Source organism: Camelina sativa, chromosome 6 (assembly GCF_030686135.1).
Source record: "Camelina sativa cultivar CO46 ecotype springtype chromosome 6, ASM3068613v1".
Classification (NCBI taxonomy): domain Eukaryota; kingdom Viridiplantae; phylum Streptophyta; class Magnoliopsida; order Brassicales; family Brassicaceae; genus Camelina; species Camelina sativa.
The window spans coordinates 11,347,268-11,371,236 of NC_141885.1; the positions used below are offsets into that span (position 1 = coordinate 11,347,268).

General features: G+C 34.1%; 1 protein-coding gene and 1 long non-coding RNA gene across 2 annotated transcripts; one reads left to right on the forward strand and one right to left on the reverse strand.

Moving 5' to 3' along the window:
• Positions 1 to 12,427: 12,427 nt before the first annotated feature.
• On the reverse strand, positions 12,428 to 14,319 carry LOC109124490 (PHD finger protein ALFIN-LIKE 3). Its single transcript, XM_010516403.3, has 5 exons — positions 14,009 to 14,319; positions 13,819 to 13,851; positions 13,350 to 13,578; positions 13,124 to 13,262; positions 12,428 to 12,845 (listed from the first exon to the last, which is right to left on the reverse strand). The coding sequence occupies exons 1-5, from the start codon at positions 14,289 to 14,291 to the stop codon at positions 12,585 to 12,587; spliced, it is 945 nt and encodes a 314-aa protein (XP_010514705.2). The 5' UTR covers positions 14,292 to 14,319; the 3' UTR covers positions 12,428 to 12,584.
• Positions 14,320 to 16,279: 1,960 nt separating this feature from the next.
• On the forward strand, positions 16,280 to 17,032 carry LOC147942429 (uncharacterized). The gene is made up of 2 exons (XR_015559105.1): positions 16,280 to 16,413; positions 16,497 to 17,032. It is a non-coding gene; the product is annotated as an uncharacterized LOC147942429 (long non-coding RNA).
• The last annotated feature ends 6,937 nt before the right edge of the window (positions 17,033 to 23,969 follow it).

A 23,969-nucleotide genomic window follows, 5' to 3' on the forward strand; every position in this document is an offset into this window, starting at 1 on the left:
ATAACGGTTTAACTGTTGTCTAAACACTCCAAATTCATCACGAACTCTTACAATCAGTCAAATGCATTGGTCTGTCACAAATTCTGACACTAGAAACAGTAACAAAGATGTTTACTACTTCGAATCAATGTTTCTCGGTTTCAGCTTGTTGCGGGATAAAACGGGTTTAAGGGTTGTCTAAACACTCCAAATTCATCCTGAACTCTTATAATTAGTCAAATGCATTGGATTGTCACACATTTTGACCCTAGAAACAGTAACAAAGCTGTTTACTGCTTCGAATCAATGTTTTCAGAGTTTAAGCCTCTTTTGGGATAAAACGGGTTTAAGCGTTGTCTAAACACTCCAAATTCATTCCAAACTCTTACAATTTGTCAAATGCATTGGATTGTCAAACATTCTGACCCTAGAAACAGTGGCAATGCTATTTACTGCTTCGAATCAATCTTTTCTCTCGGTTTTAGCCTGTTTTCTCGGTTTATGACTATTTTGGGATATAACGGGTTTAAGCGTTGTCTAAACACTCCAAATTCATCCTGGACTCCTAAAATTAGTCAAATGCATTGGTTTGTCACATATTCTTACCCTAGAAACAGTAACAAAGCTGTTTATTGCTTTGAATCAATGTTTTCTCAGTTTTAGCCTCTTGCGGGATAAAACGGGTTTAAGTGTTGTCTAAACACTCCAAATTCATCCCGAACTCTTACGATTAGTCAAATGCATTGTATTGTCACATATTTTGACCCTAGAAACATTAACAAAGCTGTTTACTGCTTCGAATCAATGTTTCTTGGTTTTAGCCTGTTTCGGGACAAAATGGGTATGAGTAGTGTCTAAACACTCCAAATTCATTCCGAACTCTTGCCATAAGTCAAATGCATTGGATTGTCTCACATTCTGACCCTATAAACAGTAACAAATCTGTTTACTGCTTAGAATCAATATTTTCTCGGTTTTAACCTTTTTCGGGACAAAATGGGTAGTGGTGTCTAAACACTCCAAATTCAACCTGAACTCTTATAATTAATCAAATGCATTGGATTGTTACATATTTTGACCCTAGAAAGATTAACAAAGCTGTTTACTGCTTCGAATCAATATTTTCTTGGTTTTAGCCTGTTTCAGGACAAAGTGGGTATAACCGGTGTCTAAACACTCCAAATTCATCCCGAACTCTTACAATTTGTAAAATGCATTGGACTGTCACACATTATGACCCTATAAATAGTAACAAAGCTCTTTACCGCTTCGAATCAATGTTTTCTCGGTTTTAGCCTCTTTCGGGACAAAATGGGTATAAGTGGTGTCTAAACACTCCAAATTCCACCCGAACTCTTATTAGTAGTTAATGCATTGGATTGTTATATATTTTCACCCTTGAAATAGTACCATAGCTGTTTACTGCTTCGAATCAATGTTTTCTCTCAGTGTTAGCCTGTTTTCTCGGTTAAAGCCTGTTTTGGGATAAAAAGGGTATAAGTCTTGTCTAAACACTCCAAATTCAACCCAAACTCTTATAATTAGTCAAATGAATTGGATTGTTACATATGTTGACCCTAGAAACACAAAAAAAAAAATAAAGCTTTTTACTGCTTCGAATCAATGTTTTCTCTAATTTAGCCTGTTTTCTCGATTTAAGCATGTTTTCAAACAGATTTAAGTGTTCTATAAACAGTCCAAATTCATCCCAAACTCTTACAATTAGTCAAATGCAATGGATTGTCACACATTCTGACCCTAGAAATAGTAACAAAGCTGTTTTTTGTTTGAATCAATGATTTCTCGGTTTAGCCTGTTTTGGGACAAAATGGGTATAAATGTTGTCTAAACACTCTAAATTCATCCCGAACTCTTACAATTAGTCAAATGCATTTGTTTGTCACACATTTTGACTATAGAAACACAAAGAAAACTGTTTACTGCTAATATTCAATGTTTTCTTGGTTTTAGCCTGTGTTCTCGTTTTAAGCCTTTTTTGGGACAAAATGGTATAAGTCTTGTATAAACACTCCAAATTCAACCCAAACTCTTATAATTAGTGAAATGCATTGGATCGTTACATATTTTGACCCTAGAAACACAAAAAAAGCTGCTTACTGCTTCGAATCAATGTTTTCTCGATTTTAGCCTGTTTTCTCGGTTTAAGCCTGTTTTCAAATAGATTTAAGTGTTGTCTAAACAGTCCAAATTCTTCCCAAACTCTTACAATTAGTCAAATGCAATGGATTGTCATACATTATGACCTTAGAAACAGTAACAAAGCTGTTTTCTGCTTCGAATCAATGATTTCTCGGTGTTAACCTGTTTTGGGACAAAATAGGTATAAATGTTGTCTAAACACTCTAAATTCATCCCAAACTCTTACAGTTAGTAAAATGCATTTGTTTGTCACATATTTTGACCATAGAAACACAAAGTAAGCTTTTTACTGGTCAAATTCAATGTTTTCTCGGGTTTAGCCTGTTTTCTCGTTTTAAGCCTTTTTTGGGACAAAATGGTATAAGTCTTGTCTAAACACTCCAAATTCAACCCAAACTCCTATAATTATTCAAATGCATTGGATTGTTACATATTTTGACCCTAGAAACACAAACAAAGCTGTTTACTGCATCGAATTGATGTTCATATATTTTACCCTGTTTTCCCTTAATATATTCACATCTTTTGCATCTTTTGCTATCCTTTTTGACCATTATTGCATAGTTTTAGGATTGTTCATGCATTAGAGTATAGTTGCATTGCATTTGCATCTTTTCTTGCATAAACAGGTGATTTTGGAGCCTAAGGAGCATGGAAGCAATGCTGAAGAGGAGAAATCAAGGGAGTTAGAGCTGAAGAACCAAGGTCCGAAGTTCCACTCGACCAGACACTCGACCGTGTGCGGAGAAGGACTCGACCGAGTGGAGGGCACAGAAGAAAAGCCAACTCGACCGGTCACTCGACCGAGCACCTGGTCGAGCTGACCGAGCCGCCTAGCTATATTGTCTTCTAGCATTTTTAGGGCTTCCACTCCTTTTTCTATATAAGGCCTTGTACCCTGCAGCCACCAAGGAGTCCAGTTTTTTTTAGATATTCTCAAACCTAGTATTTACCCTTTTGGGAATTTATGCTCTTTGCACTTTTATTTTCTTAGATCTCTCATCTACTTTTGAAGGAAAACAAGAGATTCCTTGATATTTGTTGGTTTCATAACTTTCAAAATATTAAGAATTCGAGTTTGATTCCTTCTTCAATATTGTAGATATCTGTTTCATCTATCTAATCATGCAAGTTTCGTTATTTTCTGGGTTTATGACTTTGCTCATCATCTTTAGCATTTGTGAGTAGTTGCTTAGGATCTTGAGGATGGGTTAGGCTAGATTGTGGTTGAGGTTTGTTTAGCTAGGTCAAGCTTGATTGTTATAGATCTCTTCTAGGCTAGATGTACTCTATGCTGATCTTATAACCGAGAGGGTAGGGTTTGATTTTAAACTTCTTAGCATCACACCAATGTCTAGGTTGCAAGATAAGGCTAGATCTAGAGATTATCATTAGGCATGCTAAGAGATTAGATGTCTTGTTTGATTTTTGACATAAATGATTTGTTTCTTAATGCTTGCTTGTATAAGTTCTTTGCTTTGTGAGAACAAATCTAGAAATATATGAGCTTGATTGTTTTTGCCATGAGAGTGGATTAACATGTTCTAGGAGATCATTGTCTAGAGATTAGCTCAAGTTGATTGAGATTTGTTGACCAAGTTAGATGACCTTAATCATTAGTCCAGCCCATGAATCCCTCCTTAAGACCTTCCTTGTCTATTGATTTCTTAGTCTAAATCTTGTTGTTTGGTCGTTGTTTGATTTACTTTTGTCTTGCTTTGTTTTGTTTGCATTGCTCTGTTTCTCGCATTCGTCCGACTCGACCCTGTACTCGATCGCACACTCGATCGAGTGCTTGCTCGAGCTCATCCCCAAAATTCTTGTTTATGCTTTGTGTTTGTCCTGTTTCAATTCATGTTTCATTTTAGTTGCTTTTCTGTTACATTCATTTAGTTTCCTGTTCATTACTTGCCTTGCATTAGTTTATTACTTGCATTACTATAGTTTCTATTTCTGTTTCATTGCATTGTTGTTTAGATCATCCTGTTCTCTTTACTTTTAGCATCTAGTTTTATAAGCTTTTACATTCTGCATTTTACATTCAGCATTAGGTTGTTAGTGACAAACATCCTTTATAATTGGCTTAACTTAGATAAATGTGCATGTCCTGATTGCTTGCATCTCACTCAGATTTGGATTGACACCCTTTATACTGCAACATCATAAAGGGAATTGAAACCCCTTGCTTTCTACCCATTCATTCATATCTCATATCATTCACCAACCATCACCACCACAAGAAAGCAGAGTTCCACGAATCAATGTTTTCTCGATTTTAGCTTGTTTTCTCGGTTTAAGCCTGTTTTGAAACAGATTTAAGTGTTGTCTAAACAGTCCAAATTCATCCCAAACTCTTACAATTAGTCAAATGCAATGGATTGTCACACATTCTGACCCTAGAAACAGTGCAAAGCTGTTTTCTGATTCGAATCAATGTTTTTTGGTGTTAGCCTGTTTTGGGACAAAATGGGTTTAAGTGTTGTCTAAACACTCCAAATTCATCCCGAACTTTTATAATTAGTAAAATGCATTGGATTGTCACACATTTTAACTCTAGAAACAGAAACAAAACTGTTGACTGCTTCGATTTAATGTTTTCTCGGTTTTCGCCTGTTTTCTCGTTTTAAGCATGTTTTAGGACAAATGGGTATAAGCTGTTTAGTGCTTCGATTTACTGTTTTCACTGGTACGTTCTTCTCCCAAGTCCTAGCTCTATCCCCAAGAGAAAACGGAAAGAGGCAGAGCTTGAATGCATCTTTAGAGATACCAATTATTTTTACTGTCCCACATATCATGTCAAACTGATCTAGGTGGTAAACAATGAAACTTTGAGCTTTGCACCATGTTGATAAGGCTTGACTTGATCTCATAGTTTTTTTCTCAACAGGAGATGCTCTTCTTATCATGCGGTTCCCATGAATGTTTGGTTGATCAAAAGTTCCAATGACTCTTGGTTGCCTTGGAGGGTGGATAGGAGCTTGCTCAACATTGGGTTGGTCATTTTCATTATGACCAACAGGAGGAGGAGGGTTGTTCTCCATAGCTTGTCGTGCTAACCAGCAATTTTCACGCTAAAAACGATAGATTTCGTCAACACGCTCGATCAGGTTTGCTTGGCCTTGACTTCTGAAGTTCATACACCTTGCAAAAAAGAATTCAAAACACCAATGCAAACCAAGTAAGTAACAATGTAAAGTAAATGAGTAGGCTCAAGCAAAGTTGAAATCATAATGGTTAAATATAATGCAAACGGGCAACGATGCCAAATTGATGTAGTACTTTGGTCTATTGAATTAATTGAATTCACAAATTTGCGAAGACACACACACTACGATTACACAATAAAGCTTAATCTAAACTTAAACAAAGATTTGGGTTTTGAGTAACAACTAGCTAAGAAGCAACTTTAAATAAGTAAACAAACAATTCAAACTCAAAGAGAACAAAGGCACAACTAAGAACAGTTTTAAAATCAAGATGAAACAAGTGAACCTTGTGCAAGGTAAGTGACTTGGGAGATAGCTAATGAATCCTAGATGTCTAAGCAAGAATCAAGCACAATCCTATGGCTAAGAACACTTAAGAAAATCAATTTATTTCCATGATTGAGATCCTATGCAAATCAAGGAATAATCATCAATTGCCAAAGGTAATCACAAGATAAGCATGCATTAAAAACAAGTCTAAATACCACTAAGCACCCTAATCATTAATTTCCATTGGCTAGGAATGCAAAGCTCTTGTTAAGGTTGGCTCATGAATTTCATCAAACACCTTTTGGGCATGGAAATCATAATGTCTTGATTTAAAGCTTGATCAAGGCTATTTAGCAATATTAACCCTAAACAATATAGGAAACACATAACTAAAGCTCTAGACATCAGAGATCAATCATCTATCTCCATAATCTACATAGTCCAAAGTTCTATGGATCTAATCTCTCATCATCATGATCACACAAAAGAAAAAGCTTGATCTTTGTGAAATCATAATAAGAGATTATAGATTAGAGGATTTGAAGAATAAATTACTATTAAAATCTTAGAAGTACTCAATCATTCAACAAACGAAGAGTAAGCAAGTTTAAGAACCCTAAAAAGCTGCTAAACCAAAGAATAAGTCTCCCCTAAATAGGTTAATGTATTTATAGGAAAATAGAAGGGAGCCGGGTCAACCCGAAACAAACTGGGTCAAACTTGGATCAAAGATAAAACAAGTGTGGACTTACGCGGGTACGCGGACAGCTAGGCCGATTCACATGGCCGATGGTGTCAACCTAGGAGGTCTTGGCTGATGGAAGTGGTCGATCATGGCTCATGTTCTTTCATCTGTTCGAGCGAACCGGGCAGGGTTTGGCCGGTTAAGCTGACCGATGGTGTCAACCGGGGAGGTCTTGCCCGATCATGGCTCTTGTCCTTTAATCTGATTGAGCGAACCAAGCAGGGCTTGGCCGATTGAGATGACTGATGGTGTCAACCGAGGAGGTCTTGGTCGAAGGCTATGGCTGATCATACTTCTTGGTCCTGTGCCACTTCTCCACTTCACTCTTCTTTGTTTCTTTTGTACCAAATCATCTCAAAATGCTCCAAATGTGATGAAACCACTCCAAAATCCTGAGAAATAACCAAGTAGATGCAAATGCTCCTTAAACAACCTAGAATGACAAGATATGCAACAAAAATATGCAAAAACAAAGCTTAAAACCCAACAAAAACTCAATATATCAATTAGTCAAATACATTTATTTGTGACACATTTTGACCCTAGAAACACTAACAAAACTGATTACTCTTATAACTAGTCAAATACATTGATTTCTGACACATTTTGACCCTAGAATCTTTAACTATTATAATTAGTCATCTGCATTGGATTGTGACACATTTCAACCCTAGAATCACTAAGAAAGCAGTTTACTGTTTCTAAGCAATCTTTTGTTGGTTTTTGCGAATTTTGGACAAAATGGTAATAAGTATTGTCTAAACACGTCTAATGCATCTTTGACTCTTATAATATGCATTGGACTGTGACACAATTACCCTAGAAACACTAGCAAAGCTGTTTACCGCTTCCTAGCAATGTTTTGTTGGTTTTAGCGACTTTTGGACAAAATAGAAATAACTATTGTCTAAATTCTCATAATGCGTCTCTAACTCTTATAATTATTCATATGAATTGGATTGTGACACATTTTGATCCTAGAAACCCTAATAAAGTGATTTACTTCTTCTAAGCATTGTTTTGTTTGTTTAGCTAGTTTTGGGAGAAATTGTAATACGTTTTTTCTTAACAATATATTCTAGTGTATCTCTAACTCTTATTGTTCTTATGTTTCTTGATTCTTGAGTCTTGACCTATTGCTAGATTACTAGAAATGCACCACAAGTTACCTAAGATTCTAAGTTGCAACTAGGATCGTATACATGTGTTGTAGATATGCATTGATGATAATGTGACATAGGCTCCATAGAGTATGTTGATGTATCCGATTATTAAGAAATGTCATGTCTAATGTATCTCTAACTCGTATAATTTGTCATATGCATTGAATTGTGACACATTTTGATCCTAGAAACCCTAATAAAGTGATTTACAGCTTCTAAGCAATGTTTTGTTTGTTTTAGCTAGTTTTGGGAGAAATTGTAATAAGTTTTTTCTTAACAATCTATTATAATGGATCTCAAACTCTTATTGTTCTTATGTCTCTTGAGTCTTGAGTCTTGACCTATTGCTATATTTCTAGAAATGCACCACAAGTTACCTAAGATCCTAAGTTGCAACTAGGATCGTAATACATGTGTTGAATATATGCATGTATGATATTGTGACATAGGCTCGATAGAGTATGTTGATGTATCCGGTTATTAAGAAATGTCATGTCTAATGCATCTCTAACTCTTATAATTTGTCATATGCATTGGATTGTGACACATTTTGACCTTAGAAACACTAACGAATCGATTGACTGCTTCTTAGTAGCCCTGGGAAAAATACCCGGACCCGAAATTCGAACCCGAACCCGATCCGAAAAACCCGAACCGAACCCGTATCCGAAAGAAGAGAATACCCGAATGGGTTTAGGATTTCTGAATTTCGGATACCCGAACCCGATCGGGTTTATCCAAAATCCGACTAAAATCCGATCAAAACCCGATGATCTAACAGCCCTCGTATAACCCCTACTCCTATGATCAAAGGCTAGGATCTCTATCTCTAGCCCTTTTAATTTGTTGCTTTTACCTCTCACCGCCGGTTCGTTTTCCAATTACAAGGCTTTAAACACTATTTATCTGGATTTAATCCCTATTCTTCAAGCTGGAAAACCTAAACTGCTTCTCATCTCCTCCGTCTGAGACTTCACGGATACATGCACAGATGATTATTTTTGTTTTATCTTGTATCAATTTTCGTCTATGAGTTCTACTCCGTTTCAATTTATGTTGTATCTTGTATCAATTTCTGTGGGTTTTTGGATTTGTTTGTTCGTTTGATAAATTTCTCTGGGTTTTTCTCAATATTGCTTTGATTGGGTTCTGTTTTGGTTTAGCTTCATGATTTATTTGAAGATCTATGTGTTCTTCTATTGAAATGTTGAGTAAAGCATGATTGATATGCTAAGAAGTTCTGTTTTCGCTTCAACGGTGGTTTGTTTGTGTGATCGATGGTAATAGTTTATGTTTGAGATTCAATGATTGGGTTCTGTTTGATTGGGTTCTGTTTGATTGGGTTCTGTTTTAGAAAGATATTGAGAAGATGGACTACTAGAAGAGAACAAACTTCGTTCATGTCAAATTCTTAGTCAAAACAATTAGTATAGGAATGGTATGAGAAAAAAAACAACAAACTCGTGTGTTGTGTGTTTGGCATGTGAGAAGCATCAATGGTCAAGCCACTAATTCCTAATATAGATAGTGTGTTGTGTGTTTTCATTCACGAATAATATGGTATACTTGCCATGCGGTTTGGCCTGTGAGAACAAATATTTTGTTTTTATCTTACTAACTTAATTTTTTTTTGTGTAGATCTTACTAACTTATAATCTTTGCTGCTTAAATTCACGGGTTTTGTGTTGATCTTACTAACTTATTTTTTGTTTTTACAATTAGCAGATGGATTCTTCATCTGCACATCAACATAATCGAGATAATGATGCAGATGGATTTGAGTTTGACGACCAATGAGAAGGGTTTCAGACTCCAGAAGCAAATCAATGGAGAAAAAGAAAACAAAATCATCAAGATGGATATGATCAACCAAAAACTCAGAGGCCAATCACTCCAAGGTCAGGTGTATGGGTTCATTTCACAAGGCTACCAAATAACCGCAATATATGTACCTGCCACTACTGCAAGAGAGAATTCAAGTGTCCAACAAAGTCAGGAACTAAAATTTTGTGGAATCATGTTGAAATCTGTAAAGAGCAGAAGGCATGACAAGAAGGAAAAGAGGAAAATTTGAGTCAACAGGTCATTGATAAGGATGGAAATGTGAAAAATGCTAAAGTTCCTGAGAGTGTTTTCAGAGAAGCATCCAACGAGATGCTTGTGATAGGGGAGTTGCCATTATCTTTCATTGAATCTATGGCTTGGAGACACTTATGTAGCAAGGTATAATGTTCTGTTTTTTTTTTTTTTTCTGTTTTATTTTCTGGATTTTATTGTAATGATACTAATATGTTTCTATATGTATATGGATGCAGATGAATATATATAAACCCCACTCCAGAAGGACTGCCACAAGGGACATTGTTGAGATGTTTATTCAGAGGAAATCAACTATGAGAAAATGGTTCATTGCCAACAAACAAAGAGTCTCACTTAAAACAGATATATGGGTTAGTGATGTCACAGGTGATGTCATTTATCCTTCTTTTTACTTACAAAGTTCAATTTTGAGTTTGCTTATCTATTCTAATTTTGTCTTAAAATTGATTGTTATTCACAAGTGCAAGTTATATGGTTATAACAGCATATTACATTGATCAGTATTGGCGACTAAATAAGCTTATAAAATGATTCAAGTATGTGACAGACCACAAAGGGAAGACAATTGCAGCTACTCTTCTTGTTTGTTTAGCTGAGTGGGGCATAGAGAAGGTCTTCTCTATTACAGTGGACAATGCAACCGCAAATACAGATGCTTTGAGTAATTTTGAGACTGCTTTCTCTCTCGTTTCTGATGAGTCTTTAGTTATGAAAGGAGAGTTTTTGCATGTGAGATGTGCTGGTCATATCATTAATTTGATAGTGAGAGACGGGTTGGCTGAAATATCTGAGAATGTACTTGCAATCAGGAATGCTATCTCTTATTTTAGATCCGGCACAAATGAGCAAAACGCATTTGATCAGAAGATAGATTCTGTCAGGATGACAAGAGGTAGTTTGCCTTTGGATGTTAGGACTAGGTGGAATTCGACTTATTTGATGTTGCATAGGGACTTTAAGTACAAGGTAGCATTTTATAAGATGGAGACAGAATACAAGCTATACATTGATCATTTCTTGGAGATTGATAATGGAAGAAAGAGAGTTGGACCTCCTAGCTTGAATGATTGGCGTTCGGTTGAAAGGTTAGACAAGTTTCTGGAAATTTTTTACAACTCAACATTGATTGTCTCCGCTTCTACTAGACCAAATTCTCAAAAGTGTTATGGGGAGATAGTCAACATATCAACCAATCTTGACATGTTGTGTTCTAGTTATGATTCTGAGTTGAAGAAAAAGGTTTAGGAAATGTATAAGAAGTTTGATAAGTATTGGGATGGAATTAGTAATATCAATCTTATGTTGATAATAGCGACAATATTTGATCCTAGTAAGAAGCTGCATTTTGCAAAGATTTAAGTTGCAGAGTTGTATGGTGAAGAGACTCCAACATATACAGAGATGTATGACAAGGTTTATAATCTTCTGGTTGATATGTTCAAGGAGTATAGTGAAAGGTATGCTAAATCACAGTCATCTCAATCATCTCAGTCTCAACTTTCTCAGTCATCTCAGCCGGATGTGAGTGAAGCAGATAGTGTTCCTCGTCTTTTCACAATTGATAAAAGGTACAAAGCATTGTTAAATGAGATTGGAGTTAAAGAAACAAAAGATGAGTTGACTACATACCTGAAAGAGGCTGTTGAGAATCTGAATATGATGATGGGGACTGATTATGATGTTTTATCTTGGTGGAAAGTCAATTGTGGTAAGTACCTTATTCTATCACAAATGGCTCGTGATGTCTTTGCTATGCAAGTGCCTTCTATAGCATCTGAAAGTGCTTTTAGCACAAGTGGTAGGATAATAGAACCATGTAGAAGTGCCTAACTCCCTATATGGTTGAGGTTTTGATGTGTATTGAGCAGTAGATGAAACAAGACATTGCAATTGAATCAAAAATTCTTACCAATGCTCAAATTCTGGCATAAGTAGAATATGAAGATCGACTTGAAAAAGGTTTGTAGATACTAGAACTTGCTGTTTTTTTTTTTGTTATTGTCTCTCTTATAGTTATGTTAACTCATCCAATTTTTTTGTTTTCAGAGTTCTACATTGAAGAGTAAGGTCTCGGCTACTTGAAACTACAAGGTGTTTTGTTGTTTTGGTTGTACAATTGGTGCAAGCTCTACAACAACTATCGGCTAATACTTGGTTTGAAACTTTTGGTTTACTTTGTTGTCTCGTTTAGTACTTAGTTTATTAAGACATAAATTTGTTTTTTTAACAATTTTGTTATATGGTTTGAACGAGATTGTGGTTTAAACATTGGTCTCCTTTTTTTATGGTTATTGATCGGTTTATTGAATGAAATTTAGTTTGGTTTATTGAATTTCGGATTGAATTCGGGTACCCGAACCCGATGGGTGTTTACCCGAACCCGACCTGAATATAAGAAATACCCGAATGGATCTAGGACCGCTTTACTGAAATACCCGACCCGAACCCATCGGGTACCCGAATGGTACTTCTAAGCATTGTTTTGTTGGTTTTAGCAAGTTTGGGACAAATTGTAATAGGTTTTGTTTTAACAATATATTATAATGCATCTCTAAATGTTATTGTTCTTATGTCTCTTGAGTCATGAGTCTTGACCTATTGCTAGATTTCTCTAGAAATGTACCACAAGTTACCTAAGAATCTAAGTTGCAACTAGGATCGTACACATGTGTTGCAAATAAGCATTGATGATTTTGTGAGAAAGGCTCTGTAGAGCATGTTGATGTATCTGGTTATTAGGAAATTGCATGTCTAGATGTTTTTTTTGGTAAGATGTCTTGTTGATTCATACCCGAGGTCACAAATTGAGTTAAAAGGTTCTTTTTCTTCAGTTGCAAAATCAAACCAATTATACAGAGAAATAAGCCCAAGCTGTTATGGCCAATAAAGAGCTACGACTAGCCAAATAAAGAGGGGTAGTGAGAGTTGTCACTACAGGCTATATTCACTACAACAGATTATTTAGGCTCGCGCTCTTTTGTTGCTGCATGAAGGGCACTTGTATTGTTTGATATGCTCAGCTCTAGCTGGAGTGATCTTCACACACTTGCCATGGAACCATTTCTCACAAAGGTCGCAACAGATCCAGAATTCATCAGCGCCATCACTGTCTCCACAAGCTCCACAAAGGGTCTCGCCATGTTCATCCTCATCCTCTTCATCTTCTCCTTCGTCCTCCTCTTTTACATTCCTGGTCTTTGAGCTTTTGCCATCTGAAGTTCTCTGCATGCCCAAAAACAAAGCAAAGGAAATATTAAACTACATAAGCAAAAACATAGGAGAAACTCAAAAACCAATCCAACCAAAGCAGTGTTTTCGGTGAAGCTACAAGTCTGGATTGTATTCAAGATCATGAATGAATAAAAATTAAGTATCAAACCAGTTACGACATATAAAGCATATATATTATTCGTTTTGTTGTATGGATATCTAGTTTAGTAAAATAAGTTTCTGAAAACTGCAAAAACAAAAAGAGTTAAAAAGGATAGCAAGGGCCTTACAACTTTAGAGTTGGACTTGGATTTGTTGCCGTTACTTTGGTTTGCAGTAGATGACTTGTCCTTTGATTGCTTCTTAGCGATTCCAGTCACTACTTCAAATATAGTAGGAACATCATTGATCATGTTGAACAAGCGCTTCCTGAAAATTAAACAAGTTAGTGTATAATAAGACAATATCCACATTGAGAAGGAGACCGAAAGAGAAACGATGTGTGCCATCCATTACCTCTCTTCCTTGTGGAATGAAAACCTCGAGCCGAAGTAAAAGGAAACGGAGAGTAACCAAGCATCACTGTGAATAGCAACAAGAGAAAGCCATTCTTTCTCAGAGAGCCCATCTCTTGCAAAGTTAATACCAAGAGCTGGCTCTGGAAGCTCAGGAGGCACTTCTTCAGCTGGTAAATTCACTTCCCATTCTTCATTCGGTAACCCATACAAACAAAGATTCTCCTTTTCTGCCAACCCAGATTGCACAATCAAAATTACCATACCAAGAGAGACTAAATCTCATCAGATTAAACAATACACAATAGCCACACAAGATACAAATTTGAAATCAGACTCTACAATACAATTACCACACAAGAGACTAAAGTCCAAATCAGATTTGTACTTTTCGTGGTCTATATACAGAGAAAACCCAAGAGACCACGAAAAAAAACTCAAAATTGGGAACAAAAGAGAGAAACCCTAACCAGGGTCACATTGCTGGTAAAACTCTTGAACATCTGCAAACAAAAAAAAAAAAGAAAAGAAACACACGAATTAATCAGAAATTGAACTTAGATCGGAGAAGATAACATCACTATAAGCTATAAAAACCCACCACAATTCTTGAAAAAAAAAATAAAAAAATCAGGGAAGATAGTGAAGTTTGTTTTTTACCGGTGGTGAGAGCTTTAACTATGGCAGCACGACGACCTTTGAAATCCTTGAAGACCTCTTCAACAGTTCGAGGATTGTAAGCCGCAGCTCCTCCTTCCATGGTCTCTCTCTCGCTCGATCTCAGAAAGATGGTTTGGAAATAGAAAAAGAAATAACGGAAGAAGACGAAGAAGAAAAAGCTGCGCCGTGGACTGTGACAAGACCCGATCTTGTATTGGATTCCACTAAAGTCTTTGGTTTTTGGGTCAAAGTATTTGGAAGTTTTGGGTTCGGGTCGGATCATAATACAAAACCCAATTATGTAGCAAAAAAGGCCAAGAGTTCAAAGCTCGTTTACAAAATTAACTAGCAACCACCCCTCACATTAAAGGAATAGTGGAAATAGCTCACAACCAATTTCACAAAAATTGATTTTCTTTGTTTTTAATAAAAATTTCTCTTTAAAAAATTTCGAACAAGCTTTTTTTACCTATTTAGATTGCTGAAACGCACTACATTTATCCTCATAATTAAAATTACTAATTTGCCATTAATGAGATTCAAAATTGGATATTTTTACCCTTATCTAAGTTTTTAAATAAAAATAAATAAATAAATGAAATTTTTTTTTTTTAAAAACGAAAATTGATTTACAAAATCGGGAATCTAATATATTTATATGCAATATCTCTCTTTAGACAAATGGAAAATAAATATTATAATATATTATGAATATTCGTTTAAAGAAAATTTCTGTTTTTATGAAATATTAACATAGTAAAGATAATTATGACGGTTTTCCTTCTAAGCTATATATATATAGAGGCTCAGCCAAAACAGTAGAAGTCGAATTCATTAAGCTAAACATATAGTTTTGAGTATATATATATATATATATTATTGTTTTGTTTCTAATGAATCAATTTTTTTGATTTTTTGTTTATGTTGATGTAGATGTACTATGATATGCTTTTGGTGTTTGCATGAATTAAATTTTATGCTGCACTAATTTTTTATTATTATGTTGAAACATATCGGAAAAATTTACTGATTTTGTATTGTTTGATTGTGTTTTAGCTCTACCTGTCATGAATCATGGACTCTTTTTTGTATATCAAAAACAAGATTGGACAAACAAGTCGATGAGGCAAGCAAAAAACTCAAATCGGTGAACTACAAATCTATTATCATTCCCAAACACGAAAAAACCCTAATCTATTATCATGTTCTCAAAATTGTATAGATTTTTTTCTTTCTCAACATGATATTTGTATTATAATTTTGGTCCTTTATTTGATTGCACCGGATTTTGATTTTTAGTTCCTTCTGTAGTAGTTTTTTCTTATATCACGGAATTATTGTTGTTGCTTTTTCTTTCTATTAAGGTGCTAATGATTTTGTGATTTAGTTTTCAATAACTTTGATTCGATTATAGACATTTACCGTGGGATTTTGGAACTACAAATCATGGTGGTTCTTGATGTGTTTGAGAAGATGTCTACATACAAAGAGAAGAAAACATTGGAACTCGATGATGGAGAGATAAAACTAAGGTATCATTAGGTTTAATTCCTTCAGTTTTTTTCCCTTTTTCTTTTTTGAAATTTTATTTGGATTCAAAATTTGCAAGTACTATAGTATTTGAGGTGCATGGTTGACAGGACTATATTTTTATATTGAATTGATATTTGAATCTTTCGGACGAAAAACCATAATTTCTAAAATTTTTATCAATTAGCTTTCTATCTTTCAATTAGGGTTTCCTGAACCCTAACAATCCATCTTCGAGCCGATTTGTGACTCACATGTGATGGTAAAAAGTATGCTATTTAATAGTTATCGATTACGCTTGCAACTCTTTTTTCAATTCTCTTTGTATTTAGATGTGCTTCTTTTTTTTTCTTACTCTTTTTTTATTGTGTGGCTTATTTTCAATAATAACAAACAAAAATTACCATCTAATGCTCATGTCAGATGTATTTAATGTCTAAACGAAGAATGAATTGATTGTGTGACTTATCTATTATCTTGATTAGATTAAAGTTAAAGTATTGACCTTTTTATATATATTACAAACTAATTTTTTTTTGTTAAATATATATGAAGATGCAGTCTACATATATGTATAGTTGATCATTTGATCTCATACACCTTGCGAGATTTAACCGTTTGGATCATTGCTATTGGTTAAGGATGGGATTACGCGATTTTGGTTGACGTATAATTAAGCAGCCTTTGAAGAGCTTTAATGGTTAACATCCGATGTTTACGTTACTTTATATAAACAAGACTAAATTAGAGTCACAAAACTGATAAAACCGACCCTCTCCATCAATCAACTTTTAATAAAGATGCTTACGTCGTGACTCCGCCTTCGATCTCCAGACTTCACAAACCCCCTCCATCGTTCCTTAGCCTCTCTCAAGGTCAGTTCTTCAAGTCTCTTATCCTAATTCAGTTGCACATTCTCTCAAATAATAATCTCTCAGTGGTGTCCTTTTTTCCTCAGCCGCACACAGATGACCTCCACATAGAGGTGGCCTCAAATCTCCCAAGCATGACTCATCCTGGCTCTAATCTCCGCCTGTTACTTTGTTGACCAGTATAGCCCTTGCTTCCTGGCCGCCTGTTCAGAGGCCCATCTACTCAAGGCCAAGGAATAGCAGAAAGAGCTTTTAGTTGCAACCAAGAAACAAACTTCAGAACCGAAGGGAAAGTCGCTTTTATTTTCTTCTTCTTCTTCTCGGGAGAGCCGAAAACGCAAGACATCTCAAGTCGGCCATCAAGGAAGAGAAAGAACATTGGACATCCTCATTGAAAACTGCAGGTGGTGATGGCCCTATGTTGAAGTAGTTCAACGCTTTCTCCATCTCGCCTCCTTCTACTCAAGCTTCCCTTAGTGTTTTTCCTTTCTCATAAGTCGCTATCTTCGTCATTTTAGCTTGATTTATTGCTGGGATGTGCAATTATAAGGATCCAAATCGTGCTCGATTTATTGAGATTCAAAATTTTCATAGATATTAACGGTGTTTAATTAGGATCCAATCCCGTCTCATTATATTATTGACCCTTTTTTTTTTGGTAGAGATTAAATTATTGACCCTGTACAAAACTATAAATAATTTAATTTCACAAATATATAAAAAAATTATTTTAAAAAGTATCTTAAGTTATGTACAAATTTATCAAAAACAAATAAGACATTATGCCTTTGCACCCTAAGCACGTGCTTAGAGCCGACACCTGTATATGTGGAATAATTACGTCACTGAAGCATGCAAATTTGGATCTTACAAGAAAGTGATACATCTAAAATAAGTATTAAAATATATCTGAATCTAACAAAATTATTTTCATAAATCTTTAATAATATTCCGTATACATCTAGAGGAAATGAAAAATTTGATAAGGATGGAGATAAATATATATTAAAAAAAAAATTAAGAGGTTAAATGTATAACGATGAAAATAAGTGTTGTTACGTTATTAACATAAAGATGGAAATAAATATATACTAGTTATTAGTATTCATATCGGTCTACTACTAAAGATGTGTTGCCAAAGTGGTTCGTTTAGCTAAACATATTGGTTTGAGAGTATAATTTTTGAATATTATTTTTGTACTATTTTTGCGAGAGGGAGGTTTGTATAACGGTATGAGATTAATTATTACTCAGATGACCAATCATGTAATCAAAGCAAGAATCTGGACAGGAAAAAAAGTTGGTGATAGAGTATTTATCTCTAGGATGTATCTTAGAGTACTTATCCTTAGGATGTATGTTAGTCTACATTATGCAAAGTTTCCCTTTCGTATGAGGCGACGACAATTTCCGTGGCGTTTGCAATTATTATAAACAATAGTCAATATCAGACGCTAGAACATGTCGGATTGTTTCTATCAAAGCTGGTTTTCACTTTTCACACATGGACAACTTTATGTTGCCTTCTCTCATGTCACAACCAGAAAAGACTTGAAGGAGTTAATTACAGATAAAAATGGGAAATGCCAGAATAAAACACTTAATGTTGTTTTCAAAGAGGTATTTGAGTCTGTATAACTATGGTTTGTAATTGGATAATTGTTTTTGATATTTAGATTTGAACTTTATTTTCTTACTTAAAATAGAGTAATTTTTAAGATCTTTAACACTACTTCTATTTTATAGTTAGATATAGACTTTCACATTAGAGAAAACCATTTTCTAATTTAGACTTATTCTATATTAATTATAAAATAATAGATAAATACATTGTCGATAGTCTAACTACATATTATTAAAAAAAATTCACATGCTTATATTTTATTTAGTTACAATAATGTTATTTGAAAACATATAATTGTTAGCTGTATAATAAAGTATATATATTAATTATAAACTCTTAGATACATTTTAATTATAATTTTACATCATATCTATTGAATTCAAACTTTATCTTTAATCTGTAATTATATATATAATAAAAAATAAAAAAAATTTAATATTCAAACAAAAGGTGAGACACTAAAACGATTAAGACGCAACGTTTAATCGTGACTGTTTGTATTCTTACAAATCAGGAATACCCTTTCCGTTTTGGATAATAGAGAAGAATCAGGAAAAACCCTAATTTGAGAAAATCATGAGAGTTGATAAAATTGTTGGCGTATCCACGCCAAGGTCTTACATTCTCTGAATATCTGCGAGTTCTTCACAAAAAGAGTATTGCTTCTTGTGGATGCAGAGGTTAACGTCGTTAATTGAAAATCGTTCTTACTTAAATTTCAAATTTTAACAGCTCTTATACATACGACTTCTTACACAATTGTTATTAAACTGTGAAAGGCAACACAATCAAAGCTACTTTTTTACCAAATACACTCGATAAACTCCGAAAATATATCGACTATGGTGACTGGTATGTTATTAGAACTTTCAAAGTAATCAATCCTACCCTGAATGAGAGGAATACTCATCATCCTTATCAAATAGACGATACCACTGTGACGATGGTGCAGGAGCCTATATACCAGTGAATTTTTGAAATTTGATATCGTTTATACCAGTCAATTGACGTCGTATATATATTTAAAGGTATATATGCGTACACAAAGACGTATAAATAACTGATGAGATTGGCTGTGAGCCCTTTCGAGCCTCGGACAATTGATTTTCTTGAACATCAAAATGGGTCCATTTCTGAGAATGAAGTTGTGACATTCACTATCCTTGAACACAAGTAAGATAATATTCGAAACTTTCGATATTCTTAAAATATAATCTATTTACTGGTTGTTTAACTTATATACAATCAAATTTTTGTTCAAAGTGGCCTAGAGATTGAATGTGTTGTTGTTGGTTCGGTTTGTTCAGCATTTCTCGAGAAACGGAAAAAAATTATTTCTTCCCCTACCTTTGCTAATCAACCAATAATGTGTACTCTTCTGTTCTCGAGGATCTTTGTTTACGAAGGTGCTATTAAATAGTCTTATATATCACTCGAGACTATCATCTTCTTACTTAAATTCTACTTTGCCAGGTATCCAATGTCTGATGTCTCAGTTACGATGTTTGAAGGTCATTCTTGAAGATGAAATTGATGGATTTAATACTGTTAATAGGATGTAATGTTGTTAATATAATAAATTGAACAAAATTATGCAGGAATTTATTGTGACAACCCGTCTCGTTGACCCCACTAGCCCACAGCTAGCTTGCCCCCATAGGCCCAAAGTTGGCCCTGCAGGGCATCGATCCTAACCCCTCACTGTGAAATGAAACTATTCATCCCAATCCACCAGTAGGTTATTGGTGCGCCAAGCGTTCCTCGAACCCTGGTCCCTCACCCTTTAACAACCTTCCCATAGGACAAGCTGTCACCAATTGATCTGCAGGTCAATTGGTGACAGCTTGTCCTGTGGGAAGGTTGTTAAAGGGTGAGGGACCAGGGTTCAAGGAACGTCTGATGAACCAATAATCTACTGGTGGATTTGGATGAATAGTTCCATTTCACGGTGAGGAGTTAGGATTGATGCCCTGCAGGGCCAGCTTTGGGCCTATGGGGGCAAGCTAGCGGTGGGCTAGTGGGGTCAACGGGACAGATTGTCACATTTATAACCTGAATTATTCAATTTTTACATACGCTGGCTAAACGTCGATTCCAGTGATGAAGACAATGAAGATGAAGATTGAGACGGTGGTTCGAGCAGTTGGCTATAGTTCCACTTCTCAATGTTTCTTATTATGTTCACTTTACTACTATTGTTTTAGACTTTTAAATAATAATTTGTTGAAATTTGAACATGAAATATTCGTGTTTAATTATGTTTGGAATGATTACTATTTTCTCACTATTTTTTACTAATATGTATATCTTAAAAAGTTTGAGTTTATCTTAATAAAACCTTACTCTTAATTTCGACAAATAGAATCGACAGTTATTCTTGGTTAACTTAGATGGGCCTCGCCTTAATTTACGCCAATATGAAAGCCTTCACGGCTCTTGAAACAAATATTTAAGCATTCTACGTCTCTCTAATAATTTTGTGACCTTTTGTTATCCACTCTCAACAAAGGAAAAAAAAGGTCTATTATCACTCATATCCTTGTGGTAAGATAACCGATATTTACTAAACTTTTCGTATCCTGAATTCTTGGTTTGGAAGTTTAAAGCTTTTCATAAATATTTTTTTCAGAAATTGTGATGGAAGGTGGAAGTTCTAGGAAACGCAAAGGGCTCATGTCAGATTTCGAATGGGAAGATGGAACAATCTAGAAGATTAAGCAAGCGTTTCAAAAATCGAGAGATGTGGTACTAAAGGAAATGACGAGACGTTTCAATGCAATACTTGATATATTGAAAGATAGCTTAGAGGGGCAAATCGACTTGGTTGCAGAGCGTAACAGGCTCGAAGATGTTAGGGTTGTTATTGAGAAAGATGTCAAAGAATGTGTTGTTCCTAATATTGATTAGGCTAAACTTTGTGTTCCTTTTAGTGGTTAACTATGTTAAAAATTTAAACTTAGACGTTCAAAGTTCTTTAATAATTTTTTTTTATTATCTGTCGAAAAATGTACGGGTATTTATTTTATTATTCTAAAAACCTAAGAATTCGTTAAAGCGATAATATAAAATAGAGATATTGACCTATCTACTAATTTTAATTATAAATATTTTAGTTTTGAATTAAATTTGGAAATAAACATAAACTAGTGTTGGACTTTAATATTTTCAGAAGTATTCATGGTGATATAGTTTCTATATTCATTGAATGAAATATCTATAAAAATATTTTAAACTTATTTAAATCGTAATTTTCTAAAAATGAAATGGGAAATCTAATAATATATTTGGTGATTACTGATAAATGTACATATACCATTTATGTTTATCCAATGATAAAGTAAATTGGACTTTTGACGATATCGTAAAATGACAAAATTCCAAAAATTAACTATATTATGTATATATATATATTTTCATTTATAACTTTTTAAAGTCAAGATAGTAGGTTTAGTTTTAGCCTAAGATTTTTTTCCTTTAGAAAACATGGCAAACCTTCTAACCAATGCTGTTAAAAGAAATATGGGAAGAGAGACTATTTTTACGATATGAACGACCTAAACCCCTTCATTCATGAGTGGAAAATTAACGTCAAAATACTAAGAAAATTTGAGTGTCGTTATCCTCTTTTCAAATCAACAGACTTGATTGTTGTTGATGATAAGGTATATTTATAGTATACATCGTGTTTTGATAAATTTGTATACATCATGTTTTGATAAATTTTTTAAAAATATATGTTGCTTACAAAATTTTGAAAATGTAGGGTAAAAAAATCCATGTGATGATGCGTCTCCCTTCTCGTGATATCTTTATAAACGATCTTGAAGAAGGTGAATGGATAACGTTATCAAGATTCTCACTAACCATGGTTGATGGGATTTTAAGGCTAACTGATCATCGTTTTATGATACATTGGGGAGACAAAACATGGTTTAGAAAAATTCATCCTTTGCTTCCAAGCAGTTTTATTCTTTTGTATCATTTAATGATATCAAAAGTGGTTATTTAGACCCTGATTATTGTGTAGTTTGTAAAATACTACATACATATCTAATATTCCATTTTATTTTTTTATTTACAGGTGAGGAGAGACGATATTTTAGCTCTCATAGTATTGAAACGTCAGATACAAGTGTTCATGATAATATGATCTACACTCAGGAATTCCTAAACAGTATACAAGTTTCTGGATTGCTAAGCCATGTTTTAACGTTGAGAATAGGAGCACATGTCATGTTGCTAAGGAATATAGATCCTAAGGAAGATTTTTGTAATGGTACGAGGCTGATTATTACTCAGATGGCCAATCATGTAATCGAAGCAAGAATCGTGACAGGAAAAAAGGTTGGTGCATGATAGAGTACGTATCCCTAGGATGTATGTTAGTCCACCTAATGCAAAGTTTCCTTTCGTATGAGGCGGCGAAAGTTTCCTGTTACCATGGCGTTTGCAATTACTATAAACAAGAGTCAAGGTCAGATGTTAGAACATGTTGGATTGTTTCTACAGAAACCGGTTTTCACACATGGACAACTTTATGTTGCCTTCTCTCGATTCACAACAAGAAAAGGCTTGAAGGTGTTAATTACAGATAAAGATGGGAAATGTCATAATAAAACACTTAATGTTGTTTTAAAAGAGGTATTTGAGACTGTATAATTATGGTTTGTAATTGGATAATTTAGACTTGAACTTTATTTTCTCTCTTAAAATAAAGTGATTTTAAAGATCTTTATAAATCAATATTTGCCATAATTCTAATTATACTTTACTCTAACATATGTCAAATGGTAAGAATGCTATTTAATTAGGATATAGACTTTCATATTGGAGAAAACCATTTTTTCTAATTTAGTCTTATTCTATATTATAAAAGAAGGGATAGAGAATTACATTGTATATGGTCTAAGAACATATTATTTTTAATTTTTCACATGATTATATTTTATTAGTTTCAATAATGTTGTTTGAAAATATATAATTGTTAGCTGTATCGTAAAGTGTTTATAATAACTATAAACTCTCAAACACATTTAAATTATAATTTTGCATCATATCTATTAACTACAAACTTTGCCTTTACTTTGTTATTACATATATAATAATAATTATTAAAAAATACTTAATAGTCAAACAAACTTTGCCTTTACTTTGCAACATTTAATCGTTACTGTTTGTATTCTAACAAATCCGGAATCCCTTTTTCGTTTTCGATAACAGAGAAGAAACAGGAAAACCCTAATTTGAGAAAATCATGAAAATCAATTATATTTCTGAATTTCATCCCGGAAGGACGAGTTGGTGTATCCACGCCAAGGTCTAAAATTCTTGGCATGTCAACAAATTCTTCACAAAACGGACTCTTCTTCTTGTAGACGAAAAGGTTAGAGTAGTTAATAGAACGAGAATTCTACTTACATTTGTTATTTTAACAGTTCTTATATCATAAATTTCTTACACAATGATTATCAAACTTCGAAGGGTGACACAATTGAGGTCGCTTTTATACCAACTACACTAGCCAAGCTCCGGAAGTATATTGACGAGGATGAATGGTATGATATTAGGACTTTAAAAATCATCAATCCAACCCTCAAGGAGATGAATACTCATTATCCTTATCAGATCAAGTTTATGGATAAAATAACCATGACTCTGCTCCAATCAATAAATTCCAAAAATTACTTCCGCTTCGAAGATTTGGATGATATATATCATGGAAGAATCCATCATCCCATCTCTTTCGCTACGTTTTTCTTCAAATAGATTTAAATAATTTAAGTTAAACTCCATGAATATAGTTATTTGCTATCTTTCAGTTGAGAAATATAGATACTTTTTGGGAATTTTGGAACTTTGTGTATTGGTCCCTCCCATAGAAAAGTACAAAATTGAACTTTTTTACCAAAATAGTTATATGTGAATGTTAAATAGA